This window comes from Gopherus evgoodei, chromosome 1 (genome assembly GCF_007399415.2).
Source record: "Gopherus evgoodei ecotype Sinaloan lineage chromosome 1, rGopEvg1_v1.p, whole genome shotgun sequence".
NCBI classification, from domain to species: Eukaryota; Metazoa; Chordata; order Testudines; family Testudinidae; genus Gopherus; species Gopherus evgoodei.
In genome coordinates, this window is record NC_044322.1 from 326,583,661 (window position 1) to 326,611,294 (window position 27,634).

General features: G+C 41.0%; 1 protein-coding gene across 3 annotated transcripts in view; it reads right to left on the minus strand.

Moving 5' to 3' along the window:
* The window catches only part of GRM8 (glutamate metabotropic receptor 8), a 534,221-nt gene that overhangs the window by 64,714 nt on the left and 441,873 nt on the right, over positions 1–27,634 (minus strand). For all 3 annotated transcript variants that reach the window (XM_030549179.1, XM_030549177.1, XM_030549178.1), the window contains exon 9: positions 9,258–10,193. In XM_030549179.1, coding sequence (XP_030405039.1) covers positions 9,258–10,193 — 936 coding nt within the window. The remainder of the gene's footprint in view (positions 1–9,257; positions 10,194–27,634) is intronic.

The following is a 27,634-nucleotide window of genomic DNA, read 5'->3' on the forward strand; positions in this document are numbered from 1 at the left end:
GTTTGTTGGCAGGAGAGAGCTCTCCTGCTGACAAAATAATTCCACTCCCAACAAGCAGTGTTACCTTTGTCAACAGGAGAGCGCTCCTGCCAACAGAGCGCTGTTCACACCAGCGCTTGTCGTTGGCAAAGCTTTTGTCTTTCAGGCTGTGTGTTTTTTAACACCTCTGAAAGACAAACCTTACATTGTTCAGTTGCCAGTGTAGACAGCCTCAAGCTGCCCCAATAGCCCTGCTTTCTCAGAAGCTATCTGCAGAGAGCTAAGAAGCTGGTGCCTAAGACAAAAATATGTCATTTGGGCTGAATTCCACATTTTTGATCTACAAAGCTTTGAAGAAAACCACCCCATTCATTTAAAGAAAGAGCACAGTGAAAGGAACAATATATACTGCACAGGAGTCAGGGCCTTGAGTGTATGAAGATAAGGTGAAATTCTTGCCTCTGAAGAGGATCAGCACATGGCCTATGCGCCATATACATCCCACTACAGGTATGTCTACACTCCACAGTTTGGACAAAGAGGGTGTGAGCAGCAGTGCACACCAAAGTTCCATGCTGTAATTCCCCCTCTGGACACTGCAGGTGCAAGCTTAAAGGTCCCAAGATCACATGGAGCATAAGCAGGACCAGCTCTAGCCATTTCGCCGCCCCAAGCACGGCGGCACGCTGCGGGGGGCGCTCTGCTGCTTGCTGGTCCCGCGGCTCCGGTGGACCTGCCGCAGGCATTTCTGCAGACGGTCAGACGGTCCTGCGGATCCGGTGGACCTGCCACAGGCATGCCTGCGGCAGGTCCACTGGAGCCGCCTGCTGCCCTCCCGGGAACTGCCAGAGCACCCCCCGCAGCATGCCACCCCAAGCACGCGCTTGGCGCGCTGGGGCCTGGAGCCGGCCCTGAGCATAAGCACTCGCTTACTGTCTTTCACTGGTTATCTGGATCATGAGTGGGAGAAAAAGGGATAATAGCATTGCAGTACTTCTGCATTCACTAGTTGAACCAGCAGACAGAAGTGGCTCTGATCCACAACTGCACAGGGGACCTTCAGTGTCTGACACAGGTATAGGCCTGGAGCAGGGTACTTCCCCCACAGAGCTCATGGAGCCTAGCTTCTGAGTCAGACCATAGTTCCCATTCTGCTCCTGGAGCATCATAAAAAACACACAGTCCCTTGCTCAGCCCTTTGAAGATATCAAATGTCATGATTTATTTGAGATTACTAGAAAAAGTTTAAAACTGAAGAACTATTTAATAATATACATTTTTGAAACAACAAAAAACTTAGGGCCCGATTCTCTTCTTACTTATACTGGTGCAAATCAAGAGTAATGCCACTGAAATCAGTTGAGTTCAACTGGAGCAAAAATAGTGAAAGTGAGAGGGATATCAGTCCCACAGTCTGCTAAGTGTGCACACCCCAACACTGTACACTGATGGGTCTACCAAAAAAGTGTTCATCACCGCTAGCTGAATTCTTATGTGATTTGTTACACTGGAGCGAAGGAGTCAATTAAACTCAATATAGCCATTATTAACAAGATGAAAGAAATTTTAACATGATGGGTTCCCTTTCTCAATGTCTGCTTTCTTTCTTTGGTGCTGTGATGTGTACACGATGTGCTACCTTCAGAGAGACATCTCTGGATATCATCAGAACTAGGGGGATGATACTCTGAGATGAAGAAAACTCTGAGTGTAGGCTGGTTCATTAGCAAAGTATGAAGCATTATCAGACATTTTGCTTTTTTAATGTTACCTTCAAATCATTTTGAATTCATCATAAGTGAAATAAAAATTAGAAGAAAAAGATTTGACCAACATCTCCAGAAATGTAGGATGGGCAGAGGGAATTTACCTGCACCAGAGTTCTCAAGCTTTTTCATCCTTTGGACCACATTTTAATAGATAGTCTTCTGAGGTCGCATCTCCCTCCCGTTGGAAATTGAATAATATCCTTATTACATGTACAGCAACAGTTTCCATGGACAATTAGTAATATGAAAAGATATGATGTATTTTGATCTTTTAAGTGACTTAGCAGCTGGTAACAAGTAGGAGAGCCATGTCATGTGACCAGCACGTTCTCTGCACACTACCAGCTATTGCTCCATCAATCACCTTGGGTCTATGTACAACAGCTTAAGAACTGCAGGACTAGTAAGGCAGTAAGAATACTGATGTATGGGAACACTCATATGATCTGTTTATGCCATTCTTTTTAATTTTCCTTTACTCCACTTGTTGGAGAAAAGACCAAAGTTATAGGCATACTTTGGAAATATACTGAAATGTTCCTGTCTCTTTAAATGACCCCTTTCAGTTATTTCACTGCTTCCAGAGTCGGGGGAGGAATGGGGAGATGGGAGAATGACTTAGTGTTTTCTGTGGGTCCTTTTTCCTTATCAAAAAATTCAGCCTCCTTTCTTTTGCAAAATGGAAAACAAGTATTTGTATATTCACTCAAAACCGAAAAGTGCTAGGCTAATATAATAAATATCTTTATTATCTGAATGAACATGATTCATCCACCTGTCAAATCTTGTAAAACAAGTAATGCAAGGAAATTAAATAGATCCTTTCACCAAATAGAGATCTATTTTAGACAGTCATTTATCCTCTGCCGATTCTTGTGCAGTCTGCCATTGTAACTTAATTTTGCCCAGTCGTTCATAAAACATCTGTTTTAATCATTCAGCCAACTTCACTTTTTATTCTACAGCATTCCAACCATTAAGACATTTTAAGAGATCTCTATTTTAGAAAATTCCAATACTTTAACATTCTGCCATGCAAATGTGAGGTAAAAGGATATGCAGGTTGGAATGCTATCTTGTACAGTTTTTCCACTTTCCACTTTAAGCACCTCAGTGACATTTACTTCTGCATTAAGGATATAGTGTTTTATGTCCTGAGGACAATTTTTTCCCATTATTCCAATATAGCTTTGAAATACCTTTCAATGCTCTTTGTAGGTTTCCTTTTTTTTATAGTGGAAGACAACAGCATAATCATGAAGTGACAAAATGACGAAAGAGAAAGTCAGTCCAACAATACTCAGAAGAGTCATTACCCTTTTTTGCTCCTACACTTGGGCTCATGATGGCAACTGCTGATGAACAAAACCTGCTTACTGTTCTCATCTGCATCTTTGAATCCCGCTAGTAGCAACAGCCACAAACTGAAATTCTGCAGAAATGATAATCAAAAGAATGGCTCTCTTAGGCATGTATGTTGGCTTGATGTTCTGCTGGTTGAGATTCAAGATAACTGAAGTGTCTGGAAATTTATAAAAACCATCTGACTAGAATCAAGAAAGATTCAGAAGGTTTTTGTGTCTTTGCTTATTTGCTACTTTTTTTCTCATATGTTTCTAAATCCTCCCAACTACATTTTATTTTTACACCTACATACTTACAGATCACCACAAGATTAGTAGAAAAACATTCAGCAAATGCGACTATTAATAACAAGCTACATACATTGGGCCAGAACCTGAACTGGGGTACATCAGCCTAGCTCTGTTGATTTCAGTGAAGTTACACTGATTTCCACCAGCTGAGGATTTGGCCTAGTAATTATAATCTTGAATGCCTACATAAACCTTTTCTCTTCCTCAATCTCCAATGCCTCTTACATATGTCTAAAGTTCAATCCAGCATCTGGTTCATTAAGACACTGACTCAGCAGTTTACCTCAGTGGTCCCCAACCTTTTTCATCTAGCGACGAGCCATGGAGGACCGTGGCGCTGGACAAGTGTCCGCCAAAATGCGGCCGACAAGCGGTGTCATCCAGAGGCGTCGCCACCGAAATGCCACTGAATTTCAGCAGCAACGCCTCTGTTTGTTGGCGGCAAGCAGCGTCATCAAGAGGCAGCGCCGCCGAAATCCTGCCAAATTTTGGTGGATTTCAGCGGATGCTTGTCCACCGGCCAGTATGCGGGCGCACTTAGACAGCCCAGCAGGCGCCCGCGGGCACCACATTAACGACCCCTGGCTTCCCCATTCAGCAAAAACACTTAAGCATATTCTTAATTTTTGGCATGTGCTTGAGACAATTAACATCAGTGTTTAATTGTTGATTTAATGGATCAGGTTCCAAATTTTTTGTAATAGTTGTACATTCAAACTCAGCTTCATCCTGTCCAAAAACTCACTGGACTCTTAAATCTTCTAGGATTTCTTCAAATACCACTAATGTTAATGGGCATCTTTCCATAGATTAATGGACGTTGGATCAGACCTTCTGTTAGTTTCAAATAGCAAGCTGTTTAAATTACCTTGTCTCTCTGTTTATCAGTGTAAATATCTTGGGAGTGAAAGAACAGTAAGAACATAAGAATGTCCATACTGTGTAAGACCAAAGGTCCATCCGCCCAGTATCCTGTCTACCGACAGTGGCCAATGCCAGTTGTCCCCGAGGGAGTGAACCTAACAGGTAATGATCAAGTGATTTCTCTCCTGCCATCCATCTCCACCCTCTGACAAACAGAGGCTAGGGCCACCATTCCTTACCCATCCTGGCTAATAGCCATTAATGAACTTAACCTCCATGAATTTATCTAGTTCTCCTTTAAACCCTCTTATAGTCCTAGCCTTGACAACCTCCTCAGGCAACGAGTTCTACAGGTTGATTGTGCGCTGTGTGAAGAAAAACTTCCTTTTATTTGTTTTAAACCTGCTGCCCATTAATTTCATTTGGTGGCCCCTAGTTCTTGTATTATGGGAATAAATAAAAAACTTTTCTTTATTCACATTCTCCACGCCACTCATGATTTTATATACCTCTATCAAATCCCCCCTTAGTCTCCTCTTTTCCAAGCTGAAACGTCCTAGCCACTTTAATCTCTCCTCATTTGGGACTCGTTCCAAACCCCTAATCATTTTAGTTGCCCTTCTCTGAACGTTTTCTAATGCCAGTATATCTTTTTTGAGACGAGGAGACCACATCTGTATGCAGTATTCAAGATGTGGGTGTATCATGGATTTATATAAGGGCAATAAGATATTCTCCATCTTATTCTCTATCCCGTTTTTAATGACTCCTAACTTCACATCACATAATGCTTTTTTGACTGCCGCTGCACACTGCATGGACATCTTCAGAGGGCTATCCACGATATCTCCAAGATCTTTTTCCTGATTCGTTGTAGCTAAATTAGCCCCCATCCTATTGTATATATAGCTGGGTTTATTTTTTCCAATGTGCCTTACTTTACATTTATCCACGTTAAATTTCATTTGCCATTTTGTTGCCCAATCACTCAGTTTTGTGAGATCTTTTTGAAGTTCTTCACAGTCTGCTTTGGTCTTAATTATCTTGAGCAGTTTAGTATCATCTGAAAACTTTGCCCCCTCACTTTTTACCCCTTTCTCTAGATCATTTATGAATAAATTGAATAGGATTGGTCCTAGGACTGACCCTTGGGGAACACCACTAGTTACCCCTCTCCATTCTGAAAATTTACCATTTATTTCTACCCTTTGTTCCCTGTCTTTTAACCAGTTCTCAATCCATGAAAGGACCTTCCCTTTTATCCCACGACAACTTAATTTATGTAAGAGCCTTTGGTGAGGGACCTTGTCAAAGGTTTTCTGGAAATCTAAGTATACTATGTCCACTGGATCCCCCTTATCCACATGTTTGATGACCCCTTCAAAGAACTCTAATCGATTAGTAAGACACAATTTCCCTGTACAGAAACCATGTTCACTTTTGCCCAACAATTTATGTTCTTCTATGTGTCTGACAATTTAATTCTCTACTATTGTTTCAACTAATTTGCCCAGTACCAATGTTAGATTTACCTGTCTGTAATTGCTGGGATCACCCCTAGAGTCCTTTTTAAATATTGGCGTTACATTAGCTATCTTCCCAGTCATTGGGTACAGACAGCGATTTAAAGGACAGGTTACAAACCATAGTTAATATTTCTGCAACTTCACATTTGAGTTCTTTCAGAACTCTTAGGTGAATGCCATCTGGTCCTGGTGACTTGTTACTATTAAGTTTAGCAATTAATTCCAAAACCTCCTCTAGTAACACTTCAATCTGTGACAATTCCTCAGATTTGTCACCTACAAAGGATGGCTCAGGTTTGGGAATCTCCCTAACATCCTCAGCAGTGAAGACTGAAGCAAAACAAACAGGAGATACCAAAATATTTTCTACCTAAATTATGTACTCCTTAATTCTTGGAATGGGCAACTGCATATGTGTATATGATCTTTCCAGAAAATATATTGGTTTCTACTGCTTGTTGTGGGTATCAGTAACATTTAGGGGATTAGGAAGTGCCCATCAGGAGGAAGGGCCTGTAGCAGAGCCCAGTCTCTTGGCAACCTACCCAGTGCAGCTGGCCTACAGTGGGCTGCCTGAATGGCTACACCAACTGATTGGCTGGAAAAGTCAGCAGACCGGCTCTTAATTCTCATAGCAGCACCACCCCCATCACTACCACCACAGCGACTGCTCAAAGCGTATCCCATAGCTGCAGGAGCTCCTGTGCCTGCTTGCCCCCAGCCCTGCTCTAGGCCTGTTTCAGCCTTGGACCCAGCCTTGCCTGTCTTGCCTCACTCCAGGTTAACTGGTTCTGACACTTGACTCCAATTCCTGACTTCTGACACCAGCTCTGACTCCTGCTCAGGCCACTAGGCCCCCTGATTCCTGCTCACGTCCCAGTCCTGAGAGTACCCCAGAACACTTTCAGGGATATTTTAACTAATTATTATTATTATTATTTATTATTATGAATAGGAGCATGTCTAGAGATACAGATGCTGTAAAATACCAGTTGGGAATAGATTTGGGATTTAAAAACTGCCTTGCTCAATTTTATTCCCTTCAGCATTTCAAGAATGCAACCCTTGCTCTTGTTCAGTGCTTTAAGTTCCCTAATTTATAGCTAAATTCCCTTTGAACAAACTCAAGCCATATAGCCAAATAATATGAGGGCTCTAAAATAACTGCAGACAAGGTTCAGGGTGATGAGCACTTCAGAAACCACCACTTCGTTTAATTTATCCCATCATTTTCTTATCAGATAAAAATAGGTGTACAATAAGCAATTCCAATTACCATAATTCCAATTACCATATTTTATAGTGTATTAGCTTTCTTTAGAACATGCATCTTTAGAAGTTCTATATTAACTGAAAAAACTACAAGTAACTTTGCCCGAGTATTTTCAGACACTTATTATATACGTGAGCACTAGTCATTACACTTTTGTCCCATTTAGAGAAACAATTTAATTGCATGCATGCTTGAGCTATTGTGATGATGTCCAGAAGGCTCGGTGTGGAAACATGTTTTTATTTACAACAAAAAGCAGAAAGGCTGAAAGAATTATTTGAATTGCAAAACTACTGTATTAGCATTTTAATTTGTTTTTTCCCCTCCTGAAAGTTATTATGAGAAGAACAAGAATAACCAATCATTTTTTAAAAATGCAACAACTAACAAAGTTTAGTGACAGAACCCAGGAGATTTAGTTGTGTTCATATGTCCACTTTGGGAGCTGACATAACAAACCAAACAGAGGGGTTTACTATTCTCCTCTTTAGAAGTGGAGAGTGTGTCATCTCTTGCATCAAATAAATGTGAACCTATTGTGTAAATTAAAAGTCATTGTGGAACCACTGGCTAAAAAGCATTTTCCATTATCCAGAAATACATTTGTTTAGTCACAAATACCATCCCTTGCTAAACTCAGCATGCCCTGAATGGTAAAACATTCTCTTTCAAACAATAAGTATTATATCTCTATCCACACAAGTCTTTCCTGACTTAAACCTATACATAAAAACATCAGCATTTAAACTCTGTTCATACATATGATTATCAGCTAAAAGTATTTCCGTGTTCCAATTATAAATGTCAGAGTTCTTCAGCTTTACTTACTGCACCTACGCTTTGCCACTAACTTAGGGCTTAATTCTCCATAAAATATTAATGGCCTTTCATTCTGAACAAGGCCATGCAAGTCATGGCAGGTTACAGATCTCAGCTTTGTGGCAGTCTGACCTATTCAGCAGTGAGCGTGCTTAATGCTTTTTTTTTTTTTTTTTAAAGAAACCTGGGTGAAAGCCACACTGATCGATAGAAGTGAAAAAGATCATAGTAATGAGCTCTGCTCCCCCTGAAAACTTTTATGCCTGAATCAGCAGGTGTTTTATTTAGTCACACAATAACACTTTGAATTTTGAAGCCAAGGGGGTTATGCCAGCTGAAAGCATGTAGCCGTTTCCATATACATTGATGGGGATAGATTCTGTAGTCCATTTTCTGAAAAACATTTTGCATATTTTAAAAAATAAATTTTAAAAAAATCACCCACTAGGAGTGGGAGCAGGAGGATACTCTGGTTCAGGAATTCATACCCTACATTTCTGCTTTTCAAGATTTTCCAAACCATCTTGGTGACTGATCTGTGTTTTATTGCTCTTTCGTAGCGGATCTGCCATCTTTACCAATGTCAGCTGGAGACAAACTGACATGTCTCTGTCTTCCCATTAGAAGCAAGAGAGATAGAGTTAAATGTTTGAGATACTGTATATGGTTCTCCCTGACTGATAAGGATCTTGTCAACTGAACAAGGAAGAACTGACCTCTGAACATGTTAGACTGACTCTCTCATCAAAAGAGCTCATTTTCATGAGCCTAATTTCTCAAGGAGCTATTAATTAATTAGCTGAACCCTTCTGCAAGGTTTTATATGAGATCAATATTCAATTTACTGGGCATTTTTCTCCCCATATTTGTATTTATTTTTTTATTTACTTACTTACTTACTTATGTGTGTGGCTGACAGGTAAAGGTAATGACTTTCATTCTACCCAAACATTCTTCTTCATTATTTTTGACAAGTGTAAGTAGATCTTTGTGGAGTTTTGAAATATATCTATTTGCATCAGTTCTGTGCTAGGCAGCAAACATTTACAGCGTTTCATACAACAGACTGAAGCATCATGAAAGGATAATAATACACATTAGTGGAAGCAGTCATTTAAGGAAAAGATGTATCCAGAAAATGACCAAGCTATTATGGCAATCATGTCATAGCCAGATCCCAGATCTTGTTACAAAACCCAGGAAATGCACCTTTCCAAAGACACATGCCATTACCTTCCATTTCCTAATAGTCTAGGAATTTGTGTTCACATTCAGAATTAGTAATTTATAAGACTGAATTAATATAATTTTACAAATATTGTAACTGAAAAAGGCAGGTTAATATTTAATTCTTAATTTTATTGTCACTTACCTTCTCTGTGGACTGCGCAGTACCAAAAAAGATGGGAATAAAAGCTAACCAAATTATGCAGGTGGTGTACATAGTAAATCCAATGGGTTTTGCTTCATTGAAGGTCTCTGGAACCCCTCTTGTTTTAATAGCATACACAGTGCATGTGACCATCAACAGAATACTGTATCCAAGGGAACAAATGAGAGAAAGATCAGAAATGTCACATTTGAGAACTCCTCTGGCATTTTCTGGATCAAGTGTCCTCTGCTCTCCATAGTCTACTACGATATGTGGTGGATCAACAGCAAACCAGATGAAGACTCCAAGAAGCTGCATGGATATGAGGCTGAAAGTGATCACCAACTGGGAAGCCGGGCTAATAAACTTTGGAGCTGTGACAGATTTTTTACCTTGCTCAAATATTCTGTGGATTCTATTAGTTTTTGTGAGCAAGGCAGAGTAACTGAAGCACATGCCGAGTCCTAAAAAGAGCCGTCGAAATGAGCAGATCACTGTGTCCGGAGCGGCAATCATTAAAAAAGTGATAGAGTAACAGAGAAAAATCCCAGTCAATAGCACGTAGCTGAGTTCACGGCCAGATGCCCTGACGATGGGTGTGTCATTGTAGCGGACAAATGTCACGATGACAAAGGTGGTTGCAATAATTCCGAGAATAGCTATGAACACAGGTACGATGGCCCAGGGAGAATGCCATTCCAGTTTGATTATTGGAATAAGCTGGCAATCTGTGCGGTTGGCATTTGGTCGCTTATTAAATGGGCACAGTTCACAGGTGAGCTCATCCACTTGGTAATGGTACCCTTCACAGCGTTCACAGTGCCAACAGCAAGGCACTCCCTTTACTGTTTTCTTTCTTTCACCAGGTTTACAGGGCAGGCTGCAAACAGATGCTGGATGAGTATGATCTCTGCTAGCCCACTGCATGTCTTCTACCTATGGGTATAAAAAATTAATGAGCCTTCCATTTTCCTTCATTTATAATATCCTAATCCTGGCCACAGGTTTGTCATAAATCATGGTGTGCTGACAGTACAAATACAGTTTACCATAATAAGAAACCTGTTTCTTTCCCTCATATTGACTTTATGAAAGTGTTAAATGATTGTGCCCAATAAATCATTCATGCCATGGGCTTGATGAGTGTCATTAGTTTCTATTTACCTCTTTACTGCTGACCAAATTGACATCTGTAAACAGATTTATTGACTACAGGCTAGTTTAAAAGCAAAAAATCCTAAATAAAGAAGTTTATAAACTAATCACATGCAAGTATAAATACCAGTAGTTTTTAAACATTTAATTAGGATATGTGGAGTATGTGGGTTTGGAATTAATTTCTGATACTGCAAAAGAACAGATTAAAATCTCCATGCATCAACTCTGACAGAATAAAAAGGACCAGGAAAGGATCCACTTCTATTTAGACATAATGCCATCTCTTCCAAGGAGAACCTGTTATCTGTTTATACGTTTTCATCCTTCAACTTTTGCTCGAAATGCATAAGAATCTCTTTTTTTTCCCCCATTTCTAGTGGGTAAAAATGTGTATACACCACAATATGATTAATAATTTAAAGAGATGTCACAGCTGCACTTCAGTCCTCCTGGTTTAAAAATTCCAATATCTTTTTATAGTTTAAAATTCATACACGCAGTGCAAACTTGTTTGAAAAGGCCCATCAATCCTGGATCTCTCCACCGTGACATATAACAAATAGGACGTCTCCCCCACAAAAAAAAAAAATCTGTAAAGAAAACTCATGAATCTAACAAGATTCTTGCTTAACTTCTGCACCTTGGCCCAGATTCTGCCACCTTTACTCAGGTTGAGTAGCACTTTGCTCCACAAGGGGTCCCACTGATTTAAATAGAGCTACTTACAGAGTAAGGTGCGATTGCCAGGATGGCAGAATCTGGCCCTTTCCTTTGTGCCCCCATCCTTCATGCGTACATTATTGAATTAGATCACAAACTCTTAAGTGCGGGGACTGTGTCTTCATACTTGCCTGTAAAGTGCCTAGCACAGTTTTGCATTTATAGATTGTATTTATAAGTAAAACAACAATAATAAACTTCCATGTGGCATGGGTCTTTTCACCTTCCACTGGCAGAGGACAAAGTAAGGCCAGTATGGCAAAGGTGATAATTTTGGCCTTAGAAGATCCAGCAGTATTGCCACAAATTTCAGAGTGTGCAAGGCAGCTGCTTGACAGCCTCAATCCCCTGCCTCTAAGCAGCCAAGCACCAGCCATATAGCCGTGTTGACTTGACAATGGAGCCTCTGTTCTACTCTTCTGTGCCATAGGGGACCTTCTGGTTCATTTTATTTATCACAGCAAAAGCACCCAACTATAATGATGCATCGAACGTAAACACACTCATAAAGTCTCTAGGGCCTAGATCTACAAAGGGATTTCATCATCTAACTTCCATTACAATCAATGGGAGTTTAGGTACCTAAATATCTTTGATGATCTGGGTCTAAGGGCCTGATGCAACGTTCACTCAAGTCTATAGGAGTATGTCTACACTGTAATAAAACAGTTGTGCCTAACCTGTGTCAGCTAGAGTTGCCAACTTTCTAATTGCACAAAACCAAACACCCTTGCTCTGCCTCCTGCTACGCCCCTTCTCTAAGGCCCTGCCTCCATCACATCCTGGCCAATGGGAGCTGCAGAGCCAGCGCTTAGGCCGGGGGCAGCACATGGAGGTTCTCAGGCCGCCCTGCACCTAGGGGCCGGACATGCCAGTCACTTCTGGGAAACTGCGCAGAGTCAAAGTAGGAAGGGAGCCTGCCTTAGCTCCTCTGTGCAGCTGACTGGACTTTTAAAGGCCCAGTCAGCAGCGCTGACCGGAGCCACCAGGGTCCATTTTCAACTGGGCATTCTGGTCGAAAACTGGATGCCTGGCAACCCTAGTGTCAGCTGACTCAAGGTCATGGCAGTGTTCCCTCTAATTTTTCCCACACATATACAGAATGAGTTTTGTTATGTGCACCAATATGGAAGTGATGTGTGACACGTCACCTCCACATTAGTTTAGATGATAAAATTCATGTGGTGGGGGTGAGGCCAATGGGTTCGGAGTGTGGGAGGGCGGCTCAGGGCTGGGGCAGAGGATTAGGGTGTGGGGAAAGGGGGTGAGGGCTCCAGAGTGGGGCCAGGGATGAGCAGCTCAGGGCTGGGGCAGAGGTTTAGGGTGTGGGGGCGAGGTGAGAGCTCTGGCTGGAGGTGCGGGCTCTGAGGTGGGGCTGAGGATGAGGGGTTTGGGATGCAGGCTGCCCGGGGGCTACAGCAGGAAGATCGGACTCCCCCCAGCTCTTTCTCTCCACAGAAGCACCTGGCTGGGGGAGGGAGAGGGGAAAGAGATGCCTCTCCCCTGGCTGCGGCAGGTCCATGCTGGGGCTGGGGTGAGGCCGGGGAAGGGACACCTGTCCCCTGGCCGCTGCAAGTCTGAGGCAGGTCCCTGCTGGGGCCGGCAGGAAGAGGCACCTCTCCTCACCATGTCAGGTCTGTGCTTAGGGGAGCGGCATCTCTCCCCGCTGCAGCCCTGAGCCCATGCGCAGGGTTTAATAGGCAGCTGTGCAGTTTAGAGGGAACTTAAGTAATGAAGCTCATGCTATGGAACTATAACATTGCAGTGTAGACTTTTGGGCTCAGGTTGGAGCCCAGATTCCGGGATCCTGCAAGTGGGGAGAGTCCCAGAGCCTGGGCTCCAGGCCAAGCCCAAACGTCCACACTGCAGTGTTTTAGCCCCACAGCCCGAGCCTCACAAGCCTGAGTCAGCTGACACAGGTCAGCCAACACAGGCCAGTTATGGGTGTTTTATCATAGTGTAGACATACCCTAGGAGTCTTAGGCTATTCTACAGTCCTCCTGATTCTCAAGACTAGCAATCATACTATTTTGGGCAACCTAATACATCTAATGAATGGAATGAAGGAAAAGCGTTGCTATGAATTCTGAATGATAACTAAAAGTACAGTATTAGCACTTTTACCTCACATCGGTGCTGTGAGGATAAATACATTAAAGACTGGTAAGGTAATGGGCGGGGCGGAAGATACAAAAACATCATTCATATATATATCACTCAAGTACTTCTGAGTGTTTCGCTTGTTTAGCTGAGCAAAATGGGTACACGTTCTTTTAATCTACAACTATGCAATATTTTACAAAATTTCATCCAGCCCTTATCACCATTCTTGAATGTCCCTCAAAACTCTTGCAGTTAGCAAATACATTTCAATGTCTCAAAAGTTACATGATCTAGTGACAACAGCAGTAATAAATGCCCATCTGGAGAAGGTCACTAGTAATGATTCATATTATAGTTTTCATTCCAGTAGATCTGGCACACAAAATATGTACCACATAATTCATATTATGACAATATAATGCTACAAATATTAGAAAATCTCACCAGAAAAGCACACTTGCTTCTTTTTTCTTTTAAAAAAAATGTAATCATTCCAGTCTTTTAAGCCTAGAATGATCTAAAACAAAAGTGATCTTTCAAGGCTAAAAAAATGTACATAAAAATAGGAAATGTTCAATATTTGAGGCTGGGGAGGGTTGGAATGTTTTATCCCCCATTTCACTTTATTTGTCCCAAATTTTCCTGTCTGAGTGATTGTTTTTTAGGCTAATCTCATGATTAGATTCATAGATCCAGGTTGCCCCAGACATGGAAAAAAGGTCCCTAGCAGACAGGAAATTCTGTGAGTCCCTCCTTATGGGATTGTCATTGCATTATTATACCTTTGGAGAAAGAGGAGGTTGCTCCTGAAGAAGAAGTAAGCAACTGGGCCTTCTAAATCCAAGGATACCCAGAGATCTTCAGAGTCCTTTTCCCTTCACAGAGTCACACAGAGCACTGCTTCTATAGAACCCATGATCCCATGGATTTGCCTGCTGGCCATTTCTACCTAACCTCCCTTCAGTATATATATATTGCAGGTGGGCGATCACTCAGCAAAGGGGACATACACATATGTAGCTGATCATTTAACTTTGAGGTGATTTAGAAATACCTTAGATATATGACAGATAAGTAATTCTGAGAGGGTCAGCATGACCTTACTTAGGTATTGATTATGGGTGTGGGAGAGGGTACAGTACTGCAGAAAGCAACCGTTCCCACAGCTTTGCTCCATCCCACTCCAGCACCTCTTCCTCCCCCCTCCACTGCCAGGGATCCCTGCAGATCACTCAGAGACTACTCCCATGGAGGCAGAGTGAGAGAGGGATGATACCACAGAGCAAGTGTTACTTTTCTTTGGGTGTCCCTAGACATCTGCTAGAGGTCCCCTTTACTCACAGAAAAGGAAGCAATGGTCCAGCTCACATAAATTAAAGACTGAAAAGACATGTTTCTGTAGGTCATCTAGCTGAATCCCCAGGTACCTATAAACCTCCAGTATGCTATGTACTTCACATATTTTAAAAACTTTATTTTACTTAATATGAATGTACTGAAGTAACTCAGTACATTTCATAATGGCCAGAGTCTGTTACAACACTCTCAAAAGCCCTTGCAGTTTTTCTATCATAAAGTTAACAATATAAAAATTGATTAAACACCCCAAACCTTAAGGCATAATCAACTCATAAATTGATAGTATTGCATTTTATTCTTAATTTAACTGGAGACCCACTGGCTATAAGAAAGGATAGTAAGATACAAAAAGGATATCAGAGAAGAAATGGGACAAGTCTTTCACAATTGTTTGCCTAAAACTAGGTTCCTAAATCCACACTGAAGCACTTAAATAAATGGCCTAATTTTCAGAATTGTTGAATGTCCATAACTTCCACTGAAGTCAAAGGGAACTGCTGGGTGCTCAGCACTTTTGGTAATCAGGTCATTTATGTTGGTGTCTAAATACGGACTTACGGGCAGAATTTTCAAAAGTGCCTAAGGGAATGCATTTAATTTGATTCATTGATTTAAATGCAAGTTAGTCTCCTTACACGCTTGGGTGCTTTGGAAACTCCCTCATGGCTCCTATCTGCATTTTTAGATGCCTGAATGTCTTTAAAAATCTCACACAAAGTGATTTAGGAGCTTAACTTTACACACCCATTTTTTAAAAACTTGGCTTAGAAGAATAAAAAAATAACGCAAAAAGAAGATAGGAGAGAGGAGAAAGAAGAGAAAGTGCCAGTCAGAAAAAAATAATAATCAGTGTATCACTTCTGGGACTATTTTGCCCACTCTGAACAAGAAACAGCCCTTCTGTTGCTCAGAGTCTGCTAAAGTTGGCTGAGGCTCATTCAGATTATTTGATAGTCCTTGGTAAATTTCATTTCTGGTACACTCATTTTTGTTACTTACATTTGTGTGTGCCAGCTGCTTAGTGCTCTCAACTACAATGTCATCACAAGACAAGGCAAATTGCTATCTTAAATCCATCCTAATCTGTTGCACATGTTAGGTATGTACAGAACAGGCTTGCTCAGATTTTATTATTGGTAATAGTTTAAACCTTATTATTAATTTTATTTCAGTGGCTCCTCTGAATTTTCAAACCAAACTCCTTGATGGATATTTATGCTACAAAGGGCCTGGTCTACACTGCAAGGGGATTGATCTAAGATACGCAACTTCAGCTACAAGAATAGCCTAGCTGAAGTCGACACATCTGTCATAAACAGATAGCTAAGGGTTAATGTTCTTTTTCCTGTAAAGGGTTAACACAGGGAACCAAACGCCTGACCAGAGGACCAATCAGAAAACAAGACTTTTTCAAATCTGGGTGGAGGGAAGTTTTGGGTGTGAGTTCTTTGTTCTTTGTCTTGGTTCGGTGATCCTCTCGGCTCTGAGAGTGATTTTTCTATCTCCAGGCTTTCTAAGCTTCTGTTTCCAAGTTGTAAGTACAAGGATAGTAAGACAATAGGTTTATATGGTTTTTTTTTTTGTATTTACATGTGTGTAGTTGCTGGAATGTTTTAAATTGTATTCTTTTTGGATAAGGCTGTTTATTCATTTTTTTTCCTTTAAGCAATTGACCCTGTATATTGTCACCTTAATACAGAGACCATTTTATGTCCTTTTTCTTTCTTTTTAAGACCTGTTTGAGTGTTTTTCACTGGTTAAGGCTAAGAAACGAAGGGAGGGGGAAAATCTCTTTGTGTTAGATTTACTTAGCCTGACTTTGCATACCCTCTGGGTGAGGGGGGAGAGAGGTTAGATCTCTCAGTACTTGTGTTTCAAGGACTTGAAGCAGGGAGGGTGGAATCCCTTTGTTTAGATTCATGGAGCTTGATTCTGTATATCTCTCCAGGAACCCAGGGAGGGAACACCTGGAGGGGAAGAGGGAGAAGGGAAGTGGGTTATTTCCCTTTGTGGTGAGACTCAAGGAATCTGGGTCTTGGGGTCCCCTGGGAAGGTTTGGGGGGGACCAGAGGGTATCAGGCCCTAAAATTCCTGATTGGTGGCAGCGCTATCAGATCTAAGCTGGTAATTAAGCTTAGGGGAATTCATGCTAGTACCCATATTTTGGACGCTAAGGTCCAGATTTGGGAATTATACTTGACAGCATCTTAGATCGAATTAAAATTACTTACTTTGTGTAATCGTGGTGTGCCTCGGCTCCCATGTTGACTTTGCTTCCCCCTCTCACCAAGCTGGAATTCAGCAGTCAACGGGAGAGCTATCGGGGATCAATTTATCACACCTACATTGCACAAGATAAATCGATCCCCGGTAGATTGATCACTACTCACCGATCCGGCAGTTAGTGCAGACGTACCCAAGATGTGTCTAAAGTTCCCTTAGCAAAAAGGCATTAGATGATATCTGCCGTTTTCCACTCTCTTAATGATTATCCGCATAATAACCAAAAACAGAGTATATAATTATTTCCTTAAATTACAATATTTGTTCATTTCAGAACAAATTTGTCAGGAAACAAGAGAATGTACCTTCCTTGCTATTTAAACAGGAGTAACCATCATAAAAATCAACTATGTAGGATATGTGTGCCTGATGGAGTTGTAACTTGTTCAGATTTACAGCCCTAAAACTCATTATATCAGTTAACCAGTGAAAACACAGACTGAATGAAGTTTCATAACAACACTGAATAAACAGTGCCAGCCTTTTATGAATATTACAATTACATTTCTTCTTTAACCTCTAATTAAAAAACTAAAAAAATGATGCTGGGAAAGCTGGATTAATGCAAAGCATGATCTGTACATGCCACAATACAGCATATAGCAGGCATATTCACAATCCAGCACCTTCATTCCTTTAGCAACTCAGCAACTAATTTAACTAGCAGTGCTCTTAGAAACTAGAGACCAACCATTTATGTTATTAATAGGTTGCATAACATATTTTTGAAGCAGACTTTCCATCATTAATGAAAACAGACAAAATTCTGCCCTTCCTCAGATACTACAGTGACCTATGACAATATCAGAACCTGGATAGAGAGAGAGAGAGAGAGAGAAACAGATTGATCTTATTGCTGGGGCAGCCCTGCTGACTTTCCTGGGAAGGACAGAATCTGAAGAATAAATCATGGTTTTATAGGGTGTTCATCAGGGCTTTATCTAAATAATATTGCAATGCCCGTAAAATTGCTTCAGGATATATAATATTATTATTTATAATTAGGAAATTACCTTGTATTTCAACTATTTAAAACATTAGTTCTGAATCTGATATTTACCCAATGATAATTCAATAACAGAAAGATATTTCTTTAAGAATAGTGCTGTAATGAGCTAAATAATACTAGCTATAGACAGAGGAAGTCGTACATCAGTAGTATCTGTCTAGGATATAAATGGTGTTATTCTGATGTCATTAATGGAACAAACAGGCTAATGTTTTCATTTAGAGTCAGGCAACTCAGTTCTTCAGAAGCATCAAGACTTCTGGGTATCAGTTAATGTGGCTTTTAAAACATATTCTAATCCTGACTTATAAAAATGACCAAGAATTAAAATGTTACCCAAAGCTCTTTCTAAGAGTTTTGCTTAGCTCTGTCACAGATCCCTACAATTATTTCTTTTCTGACTAAAGGTTCATCACTGAAGGGAAACAACTCCATAATATAATAAAATTTAGTCTCATATTTAGCCTTTTGCATTCTATAATGGATCTATAACTCCCAAAGTACAAGTTAAACTTTCTCATGTACTTTGTTCAACCAAGTAATTTCAACTATAATATTCAGAAATTAAACTGAAACTGGCTCACCAAAAGTGAATGTAATTCATTATGAGCCTAAATATGATGATCATTGATTTGGCCTCCCAGCCAGTTTTTATAGCTCCCAAGACAGGCAGGGTGTACTTACAGGCTGAAATTACAAATATTTAACTATGGATGTGTAGACGGGAAACAAGTCAAGGGCAACCAATCCATCAGAACGCAAACAGAGTCAGAGATAAAATCTGTCAGGAATCTGGATTGCCAATGGCAGTGTCAAGTCAGTTTCATTACTAACTTCACCATGTTTGCTGTGAAATGTTAGCCCTTGACCACACTGCCTGATGTTCTCCTGTACATTGAATATTGGTTGTCATTTCCTGAATGCCCAGGTTTAGACTGCTGCCTAAAGCTTGATAAAAATGTTAGTTTCTAGCTGGTCTGTAACTTTGCTACAATCAGTTATAAAATAATCCAGTCCTAAACAAAGCAGACTGGATGAAGATTCTGAATGACAGAATCAAATACAATTATCACTTACACACCAGCTTGGAATGATGTGAGAAATGTCATTATCCCCATTTTAAATCTAGGAAAAGAGGAGCACGGAAAACTAACTCATCACATACGGAATCGCTGTTAGAACCAGGATGAGAGATTAAGACTTCTGTTAACCCACTAGCCCACAATTCTTCCTAGGCAAACGACTGAACCTCTCCTTGGATACATCTACATTTTGTGCTGCAGGTGTATATTCCAGCTCAAGGAGACATACCTGTAATAGGTCTGACTGAGCTAGCATTTTAAAAACAGAGCGTAGCCATGGCAGCACAAGCTGCAGAAGAGGCTAGCCACCCTTAGTACAGTCTCATCTGCAATGCTAGGTATGTACTCAGGCTGGCTTGCCCACTTCTGCCACTGTATTTTTTAGCACACTAGCTCAGTCAGCACTAGCAAGGGTATATCACCTTAAGCTGGAATTTACATCTCCAGCTCAAAGTGTAGACAGACCTTACTACCTTTCAGTTTCACTAGATGTAAGATGGGGCAATGATATTTACCATATGTGAAATCCTGAAAATATATAAGATTTAAGATGTCCCCAATTACATGTAGGTAGGTCAGCAGGAATTATCCCCATTATTTGGGAAGAGATACAAAAAGATGAACGGACAATAATGTGTTCTAATGGAATTTGTATCGGATTGAGAGTCAATAGGCCTTGTGTGATACTAGTTTTGACCCTGAATTCCTTTGTGATCTTGGACAAATAATGTAACCTCTTTGAATCTCAATTTTCCCATATGTTAAATGGAAATTCTTGCCCCACTAGCCTGGGTGTGCTTTCACAGGGCTGGGAGCAATGGTCACCTTCTGAGGCTGGAGTAGGGCAAGAGGCCTCAAGTGGGAACAGCTAAGTTGATGTTCCCCTCTCCTTTCCTTACCTCCATTTGCCTTCATTTTGCCTTCAACCTGTAGAGCTACTTCTTTTCACATCCCACCCTTATGCCACAGGGCATGATTTGGGGAGGGGAGGTCACATGCTGCATCTGGGTCCAAGCTCTGGGGCCTGTCCTGCTTACTACTTGCTTCCATTGGGTGGTGGGGATGGGGATGGGTGATTGGTTTCCATTTGGTGGCGACGGTGAAGCGTGAGAGGGTAGTTACAGTTTGCTGTCTAGGTATGGTAGCCATTGTGGGCTCCCTGTTTCAGTCTCACCCTGAATCAACCCAGTGGGCTGCCTCGGCATTGGTCCTGGGAACAGCACTGTATGATGAGGTGGTGTGCCGCTATGCCTCACACAGCTTGTGGTTCCCCTTATATTATTTCTCCTACCTCCGATGTGGAGCAACGGAGAAGATCAGGACTCTGGCTTCCTATCAAGGTCACTGGGAAGATCTTAGGGTTGCAAGGGAGCATGGCCTCGGGTTTATAATCCACCAAAGCCATTGGTGTCCACTGACATTTGCATTAGAACAACCCTTCTGGGTACTTTGGGGTGGTAACTGCAGCTAGATAATAGTTTTAAATAAAGTTGTGGCCTCTGCATTTAACCATATTATGGTGTCTGTGTCTTATTGTTACTGTGTCCATATAAATAACAACATCTACCAACTTGACTAAAAACTATCTGTAAAGTTCTGTATCAGAACAAAGTAATATTAAAGCCTGACAGTGATAGAGTAATTCTGGACAACTTGATTCAAGGTCGTGTATTTAATACATTAGACCTCAAGGCTTCTGGAGACCACCACGTTCTCTTGACTTTTTACAAAACTATTCCTGTATTTTCAGAACCAAAATGATTTTCAATTTTATTCAAACATTCTAATAGAGTAAAAATAATGTGCATGAAATTTTGAAATAAAAATTGATTATTTTAAATGCTCCAATTTCACAAACTTTTTTTAACTTATAAACAGAAAAAAATTGTAAAAACAACAAACATGAATTTGTGTAACCAATATTTCTCCCAATATTACCACAAAAGCAGCTTGGGTAGATAAGGACAGTTGTGGTATCAAGACTGCCGACAGGATATTGAATTAGAATGATAATTGAATGTATTCATTTGACACATATACTCATCAGCTATATGGCATGTTACTAGCGGATATAAGGGATAAATTGTTTTTGGTTGCTGGTATTTGTATGGCTCAATTTTTTCAACAGATCCATTAGTTAGAAAAAATAATATGCTTTGCTCCATCTTATTCTCCTGCCAATTGTTTTTCCTTTGTTGCTGCTTGTTTGTTTTATACTTACATTTGTGTGGGTGAAAAATTCTCCATATTCATTCCTCCCACAGAAAAATAACGAACTGCAAGTGTGCAATGAATATATTTTTGTGCATTCCACTTGACACTGTATGTCCATTGTGTTTGAAACCCTTGCTTAGAAGTCAGCAAAACATGTGAAAGGCAATTCATTTTGTTGAAAATAACCTGTGAAAAATAGCTTTTTTCCCTAGAAGTTACAATGGACTACAGAAAAAAGTAGTCATTACTCTTCATCAGAATGGTCATATTGGGCCACATCAATGTTACATCTACCCTGGTACGCTGTCTTCTGACAGTAGCCAGTGCCAGATGTTTCAAAGGGGATGAACAGAACAGGACAATTTTGTGTGATTCATCCCCTGTCATCTAGTTCCACCTTCTGGCAGTGGAAATTTAGGGAAACCCAGGGCATGGAGTTACATCCTTGACCTGCTTGGCTAATAGTTGGCGATGGACCTATCCTCTATGAACTTATTTAATTCTTTTTTTAATCCAGTTATACTTTTGGCCTTCACAACATCCAGTGGCATTGAGTTTCATAGGTTCTCTGTGTGCTGAATGAAGTACCTCCTTATGTTTATTTGAACCTGCTGTCTGTTAATTTCATCAGGTGATCCCTTAGTTCTTGTGTTATGTGAAAGGGGTAAATAATACTTTCTTACTTACTTTCTTCATACCGTTCATGATTTTATAGATGTCTAGGGTGACCGTATTTTCCTAAGCTGAAAACAGGACACTGGGTAAAAGATGGTCAGTGTTCAGGTGCTGGCCCAAGCTTTGCCACATGGGGCTGGCCTGAGCCACCTGGTGTCACTGCTTGCCTGAGCCAAGCCACTTGGAATCGCCGTTTGCCTGAGTTCTGCTGCATGGGGCTGGTGTCGCTGCTCACTGGAACCGACATCATGGATGCCACAAGTTTTTTGACAAAACTGGACATTTATCCTGTTTGCTCTTTCCTGAACATTCTTCCGAGCCCCCTGTACCCTCCCCCAAGCAAGACTACATGGAACAAATGCCCAGTTTTGCACGCATGCACACACACACAGTCATAACTTGGACAAGGTTTAAAAAGTGAACTGTCGTGGCCAAAATTGGAACTATGGTCACCCTATAGACAGGGGTGAAAGTAACCTAAGCAGGGCGCCCAGAGTCCTGAGCAAGGTGGGGGGGCAGCTCTGGGCCTCTGGAAGGGGCGGGGCTAGGGCCAGATTCCCTCAGCCAGCCCTTCAGCGCTGCTGGGCCTGCACTGCCCAGGGCTCCAATGGTGATTTAAAGGGCCCAGGCTCCTGGCCGCTGCCACTACCCCAGGGCTCTGGGAGCAATTTAAAGGGCCCGGGGCTCCAGCTGCTGGTGCACTAGCAGTAGCAGCGGCCAGGAGCCCCGGGTCCTTTAAATCACTGCCTGACCACCACAGTAACAGCAGTGCAGGGGCTGTGGGGGTGACTTGGAGGGATGAATAGCTCAGTGGTTTGAGCACTGGCCTGCTAAACCCCGAGTTATGAGCTCAATCCTTGAAGGGGCTGTTTAGGGATCTGGGGCAAAAATCTGATTTGTCTGGTGATTAGTCCTGCTTTGAGCAGGGGGGTTGGACTAGATGATCTACTGAGGTCCCTTCCAACCCTGATATTCTATTCTGTGATTTAATTTCTCTATCTATGGAAGATATTCCATACATCTAATCATTTTATTGTCCTTCTCTGTCCTCTTTTCCAATATATCATTTCTAATATATCTTTTTTGAGATGAGGTGACCAGAATCTTTTACATATTTATCCTTGCAACACAATAGGATGATTTTATTATACCAATTCTAAACATGGGGAATTGAGGCAGAGAAGCTAAGTGACTCGCCCAAGGAAGTCTGTGATGGAGGAAGGACTTGAACTTGGGTCTCCAACATTGATAGTGCCATAACCAGTGCCTGCTCTTCCTCCTGTGATCAACAGGGATGTGGATTGGTTTCAGTTTCCCCAATATTCACAGGTGGATCAAAGTGGTAGAAGGAGTAAAGAAATATTAGGATCAGGTGGTAATAGCATAGAAAAGAAAGGAGAGAACAAGGAGGAGTGAGCAGGGAAAGGGAAAAGGAGGTCAAAGCTGCCATCAGGAAGATTGGTGTTGCCAAAGATGAGAACAGCTACCAAGAAGGCAAAGAAAGGTAGGTAGCTACTAAAGAGAGTAAACAAATACGAGAGGGTAACCACCAGAGAAATTAAGGGGAAGGGGTGAGGTGCCTAGATAGAGAATCACCAGGAGAGGACCCCAGATGAATGAGGCTTATATTACTTTTTTATTTTATTCATATTTTGACCTCTTGAGAGGTTACTCTGAAGTTTGCTTTCTGCTGCTTCTTGGTATTCAAATGGATTTTAGCGATCTAAAGTAATGTTCCCAATGCTCCAGCATAAACTGGTAGGAAGAGTCTGGAGAAAAGAAAGCAGGGAAGATATACTGGCATTAGAAAAGGTTCAGGGAAGGGCAACTAAAATGATTTGGGGTTTGGAACAGGTCCCATATGAGGAGAGATTAAAGAGGCTAGGATTTTCAGCTTGGAAAAGAGACGAATAAGGGGGGATATGATAAAGGTATATAAAATCATGAGTGATGTAGAGAAAGTAAATAAGGAAAAGTTATTTACTTGTTTCCAAAATACAAGAACTAGAGGCCACCAAATGAAATTAATGGGCAGCAAGTTTAAAACAAATAAAAGGAAGTTCTTCTTCACACAGCGCACGGTCAACTTGCTTGAGGAAGCTGTGAAGGCTAGGACTATTACAGCATTTAAAAGAGAACTGGATAAATTCATGGAGGTTAAGTCCATTCATGTCTATTAGCCAGGATGGGTAAGGAAGGGTATCCCTAGACTCTGTTTGTCAGAGGGTGGAGATGGATGGCAGGAGAGAGATCACTCGATCATTGTCTGTTGGGTTCACTCCCTCTGGGGCACCTGGCATTGGCCACTGTTGGTAGACAGATACTGGGCTAGATGGACCTTTGGTGTGACCCAGTATTGCCAGTCTTATGTTCTTATGATTAATCTGATAACTTCACACTGAAACAAGCATATGAGAATGGGGCTTCATAAAATAGACACAGAAACCCAGCAAATGTCAAATACTTGCAGGTTTGATACTTATGTGTGTGGCAGTCTGGCAAGCCCTAAGAACCATGCATTATAAATTTTCTGTGCTCACTGAAAATGCATTGACATGCAGCTTTTATAATTCAAAGAAACCAATTATTTAAACTCTTAAAGCATGAGCAACAATTTCTCAAAAAATAAACACCAGAAACCAAAAAACATTGTACACAGCGTATTAGCTTCTGTTCTCATCAAAAAAACTCTTATCCTCTCCACTTCCCTTGCACTCAGTATCCACTAGGATTAATAAAGCTATATTGAAGTGCTGCTTATCATATGTTCACAATAAGAAATGCTTTTGATGAAAGAAGAAAGCTGGAGTTAAAAGGAAGACTAGAGTGGAGGAAGAAAATGTGGTGAACAGAAAGGAATTAATGTCAGTCAGTGGAGGTACATCTCTCACACCCCTAAACACCTACGGTGGAATCCTGACCCTACTGAAGTCAATGGAGTTTGCTATTAACTGCCCTGGAGTAGGATTTCACTCCCAGGGCACAGTCCTGCAATCCTAAGCCATGAAACTCATGGCAGCTGCACATTTATAAAGTGGAACACATCATGGACATTTTAAATGGGGAGCACATCATATCACTGCACCACAATCTGCACTGATGCCTATTAGCTCCCAGGTAGAAATTGTTGGTTTTAAACTGAATGGCTTGGGACCTCATTACATAAGAGCCTGCTTCTCTCCTCTTGTGAGAGGGAAACAGCTAAGTGAGCAACAAAAGCACTTGAACTAACACCCTCTTTGTTTAAAAAGTAGGTGGTGGTAATAAGTCATTTTCTGGGACAGAGCCTCACTTTTGGAATGCATTCCCTTCTTCGGTCTGCCAGAAGCCAGAGGCCAGATTTGTAAACCACCAAGGGAGGCTGCAAGGATCATCTTTTCCCCTCAGGCTTATGGGGAAAGGGCAGGGTGCAGTGTAGTCTGGTGGGATGTCAGATAAGGAGTTACTGGTATTGCTGTAGATAAGTATTACTGTGGATTTTTATGGCATTCCAGGACGCATTTTTCTGTGTTTGTGTATGATTTATATTTTTGTAGTTGTAAATTTTAATTGCCATAAAAACACCTACAGTGGGAGAGAGGTTCTTCACTTTCAAGGGAAATACACAAAATTGCCCTCTTCTACTTAAAAGTTTTTACGCCTCAGAAGTATCCTAATCAGGTTGTTCTCAAGAGACTTTAACTTGGTACATAACACATTTCCCGTGGACTATTCTCAAAGAAAATATATGACCACAAATGAATCATAGAGAGTAATTGCAAGAATGGACGCATCTTTTCTATTATACTTCTGGGCACGGGTGCTGGAACAATTTGCATAGTGGTGCTGAGAGCCACTAAACCAAACTCCAAACCCTGTATATAATGGAAATCACTTCAAACTTCATACTTAACTTTCACAACCACTTGAACTAACCAGCTACTACACCATCTTTCTGTTTTGCACTTTTTTTTTGGAGGGGGTAGAAGGGAGGGAGTCAAAGGAGAGAATTGAGCTGTTTATTTATATAGTATGTTTCAATTTGAAGCATTTCACCATGCTAAATCCAAAGATTTATATATTGATATTACTTTAAGGTACTATCAGCTGTCACTATAATAAAAGTCATATTTCTTTTTTTAACTACATGCCAGTTCTTTTTAGTGAAAAGTTAGATCTTCCTTCTGTAATTAGCTCCTGACATGTCAGTTCTGCATAGAAAAAAGAAAATCACATCAGCCTCTTAAACATGATTCCAGGGCTGGGTGAACAAACTGGATTCAAACATCTGAAAGCCTGAACTGGCTCAGAACGGTGAGATAAATGTTTGTTTGTATTTTGAGACATCTAGCTGCAAAGGAAGAGCTTGTTTTCAGGTCTGTATTGCCACTTATAGTGAAGAGTCAATATATACATTGAAAATTTTACACTGGGACTTAGTGAGCTGGGAACACAAAAAACAAGCAAGAGAAACAAATTTAAGCTAGAGAAAATACTGTCAAGAAGGTTTACTTTTTGCTATGGATAAAAGACAAACATGAACAAAAAGGCAGAGAAGACTCAAAGCATAAAACATTTGAACTGCAATAAAAATTAAAGAACACAGATGGGCTAGAGAAACAGTAGTAAAAGTAATACATTCTGATGTCACATTGGAGACCGCCAGTTAAAAGTGTTCAGGCTCTGACTGCTGGGACACTAGAGACCAGATATATCACAGAGGTTGAAAAATTTGTTTTCAAGGGTGAAAATAAGAGGGGATTGCTGATGATCACACCATTCCTCAAGATTTCCTAGCCACCTGATTATACAGCATCAGAGATATCAAAAGTAGAGATGCTGGATTTATCCCAGTTGGCCAGAGGGAAAGTGCTACTGTCAGGGAAAGCAAAGGAAGGACTCCAAGTAAATGAGAAGGGCCCCAGATTGTAGCCATGGTTTTACCCCTAATGGGGTAACCTGTGCACCTACATCTCACCCACAAATGAGGGGAAATGCATCGACATGTGTGTCTTGGACATATTTCAGTTTGAGAAACAATTAAGTGGGCTTCATATATTGTCTCATGTGAAGGAGCAAAATCTAATCTGGAAGTAATAACGGCATGGGTTACCATGGTGAATTCTGTGTCTGAATGTAGAGATTTTATGGATCTAGCAAGGAATAGATCTAAAAGGCACATTTGACTATTGAAATTCTCTGAAGTGGCATAAGGCACACTGCAAGTTAGTGAATGCATTGGGGAAAGAATGGAAAACAGCCTCAATATTGAAGGCATTAATCTTCTCTACAGTAACAGCCCTGTCAAATACTTCCTCCACACCCTAACATCACCTCCCTCATATCCAGACTGAGCTTCAACTTCACTATCATTCAAGTACTAATCTGGAGAGATTCATAGATTCTAAGGCCAGAAGGGATCATTGTGACCAGGGATTTGGAGCAATCAAATTTTTGAATTGCTCCGCTCTGGCTCCGCTCTAGCTCTGGGAAATACCTATTGGTCTGTGCTCCAGCTCCAGGCTCTACTCGAAAGCCCTGATTGTGACATCTAGTTTGCCTTCTTGTATGACACAGGCCATAGAACTGCCTCAAAATAATTCATAGAGCTTTTTGGTAAAACAGCCGATATTGATTTTAAAATTGTCAGAATACACCCACAATCCTTAGTAAATCGTTCAAACGTTTAATTACTCTCACCATTAAAAATGTATGCCTTATTTCCAGTCTCAATTAATCCAGCTTCAACTTTGAGCTATTGGATCATGTTATACCTTTCTCTGGTGGATTGAAGA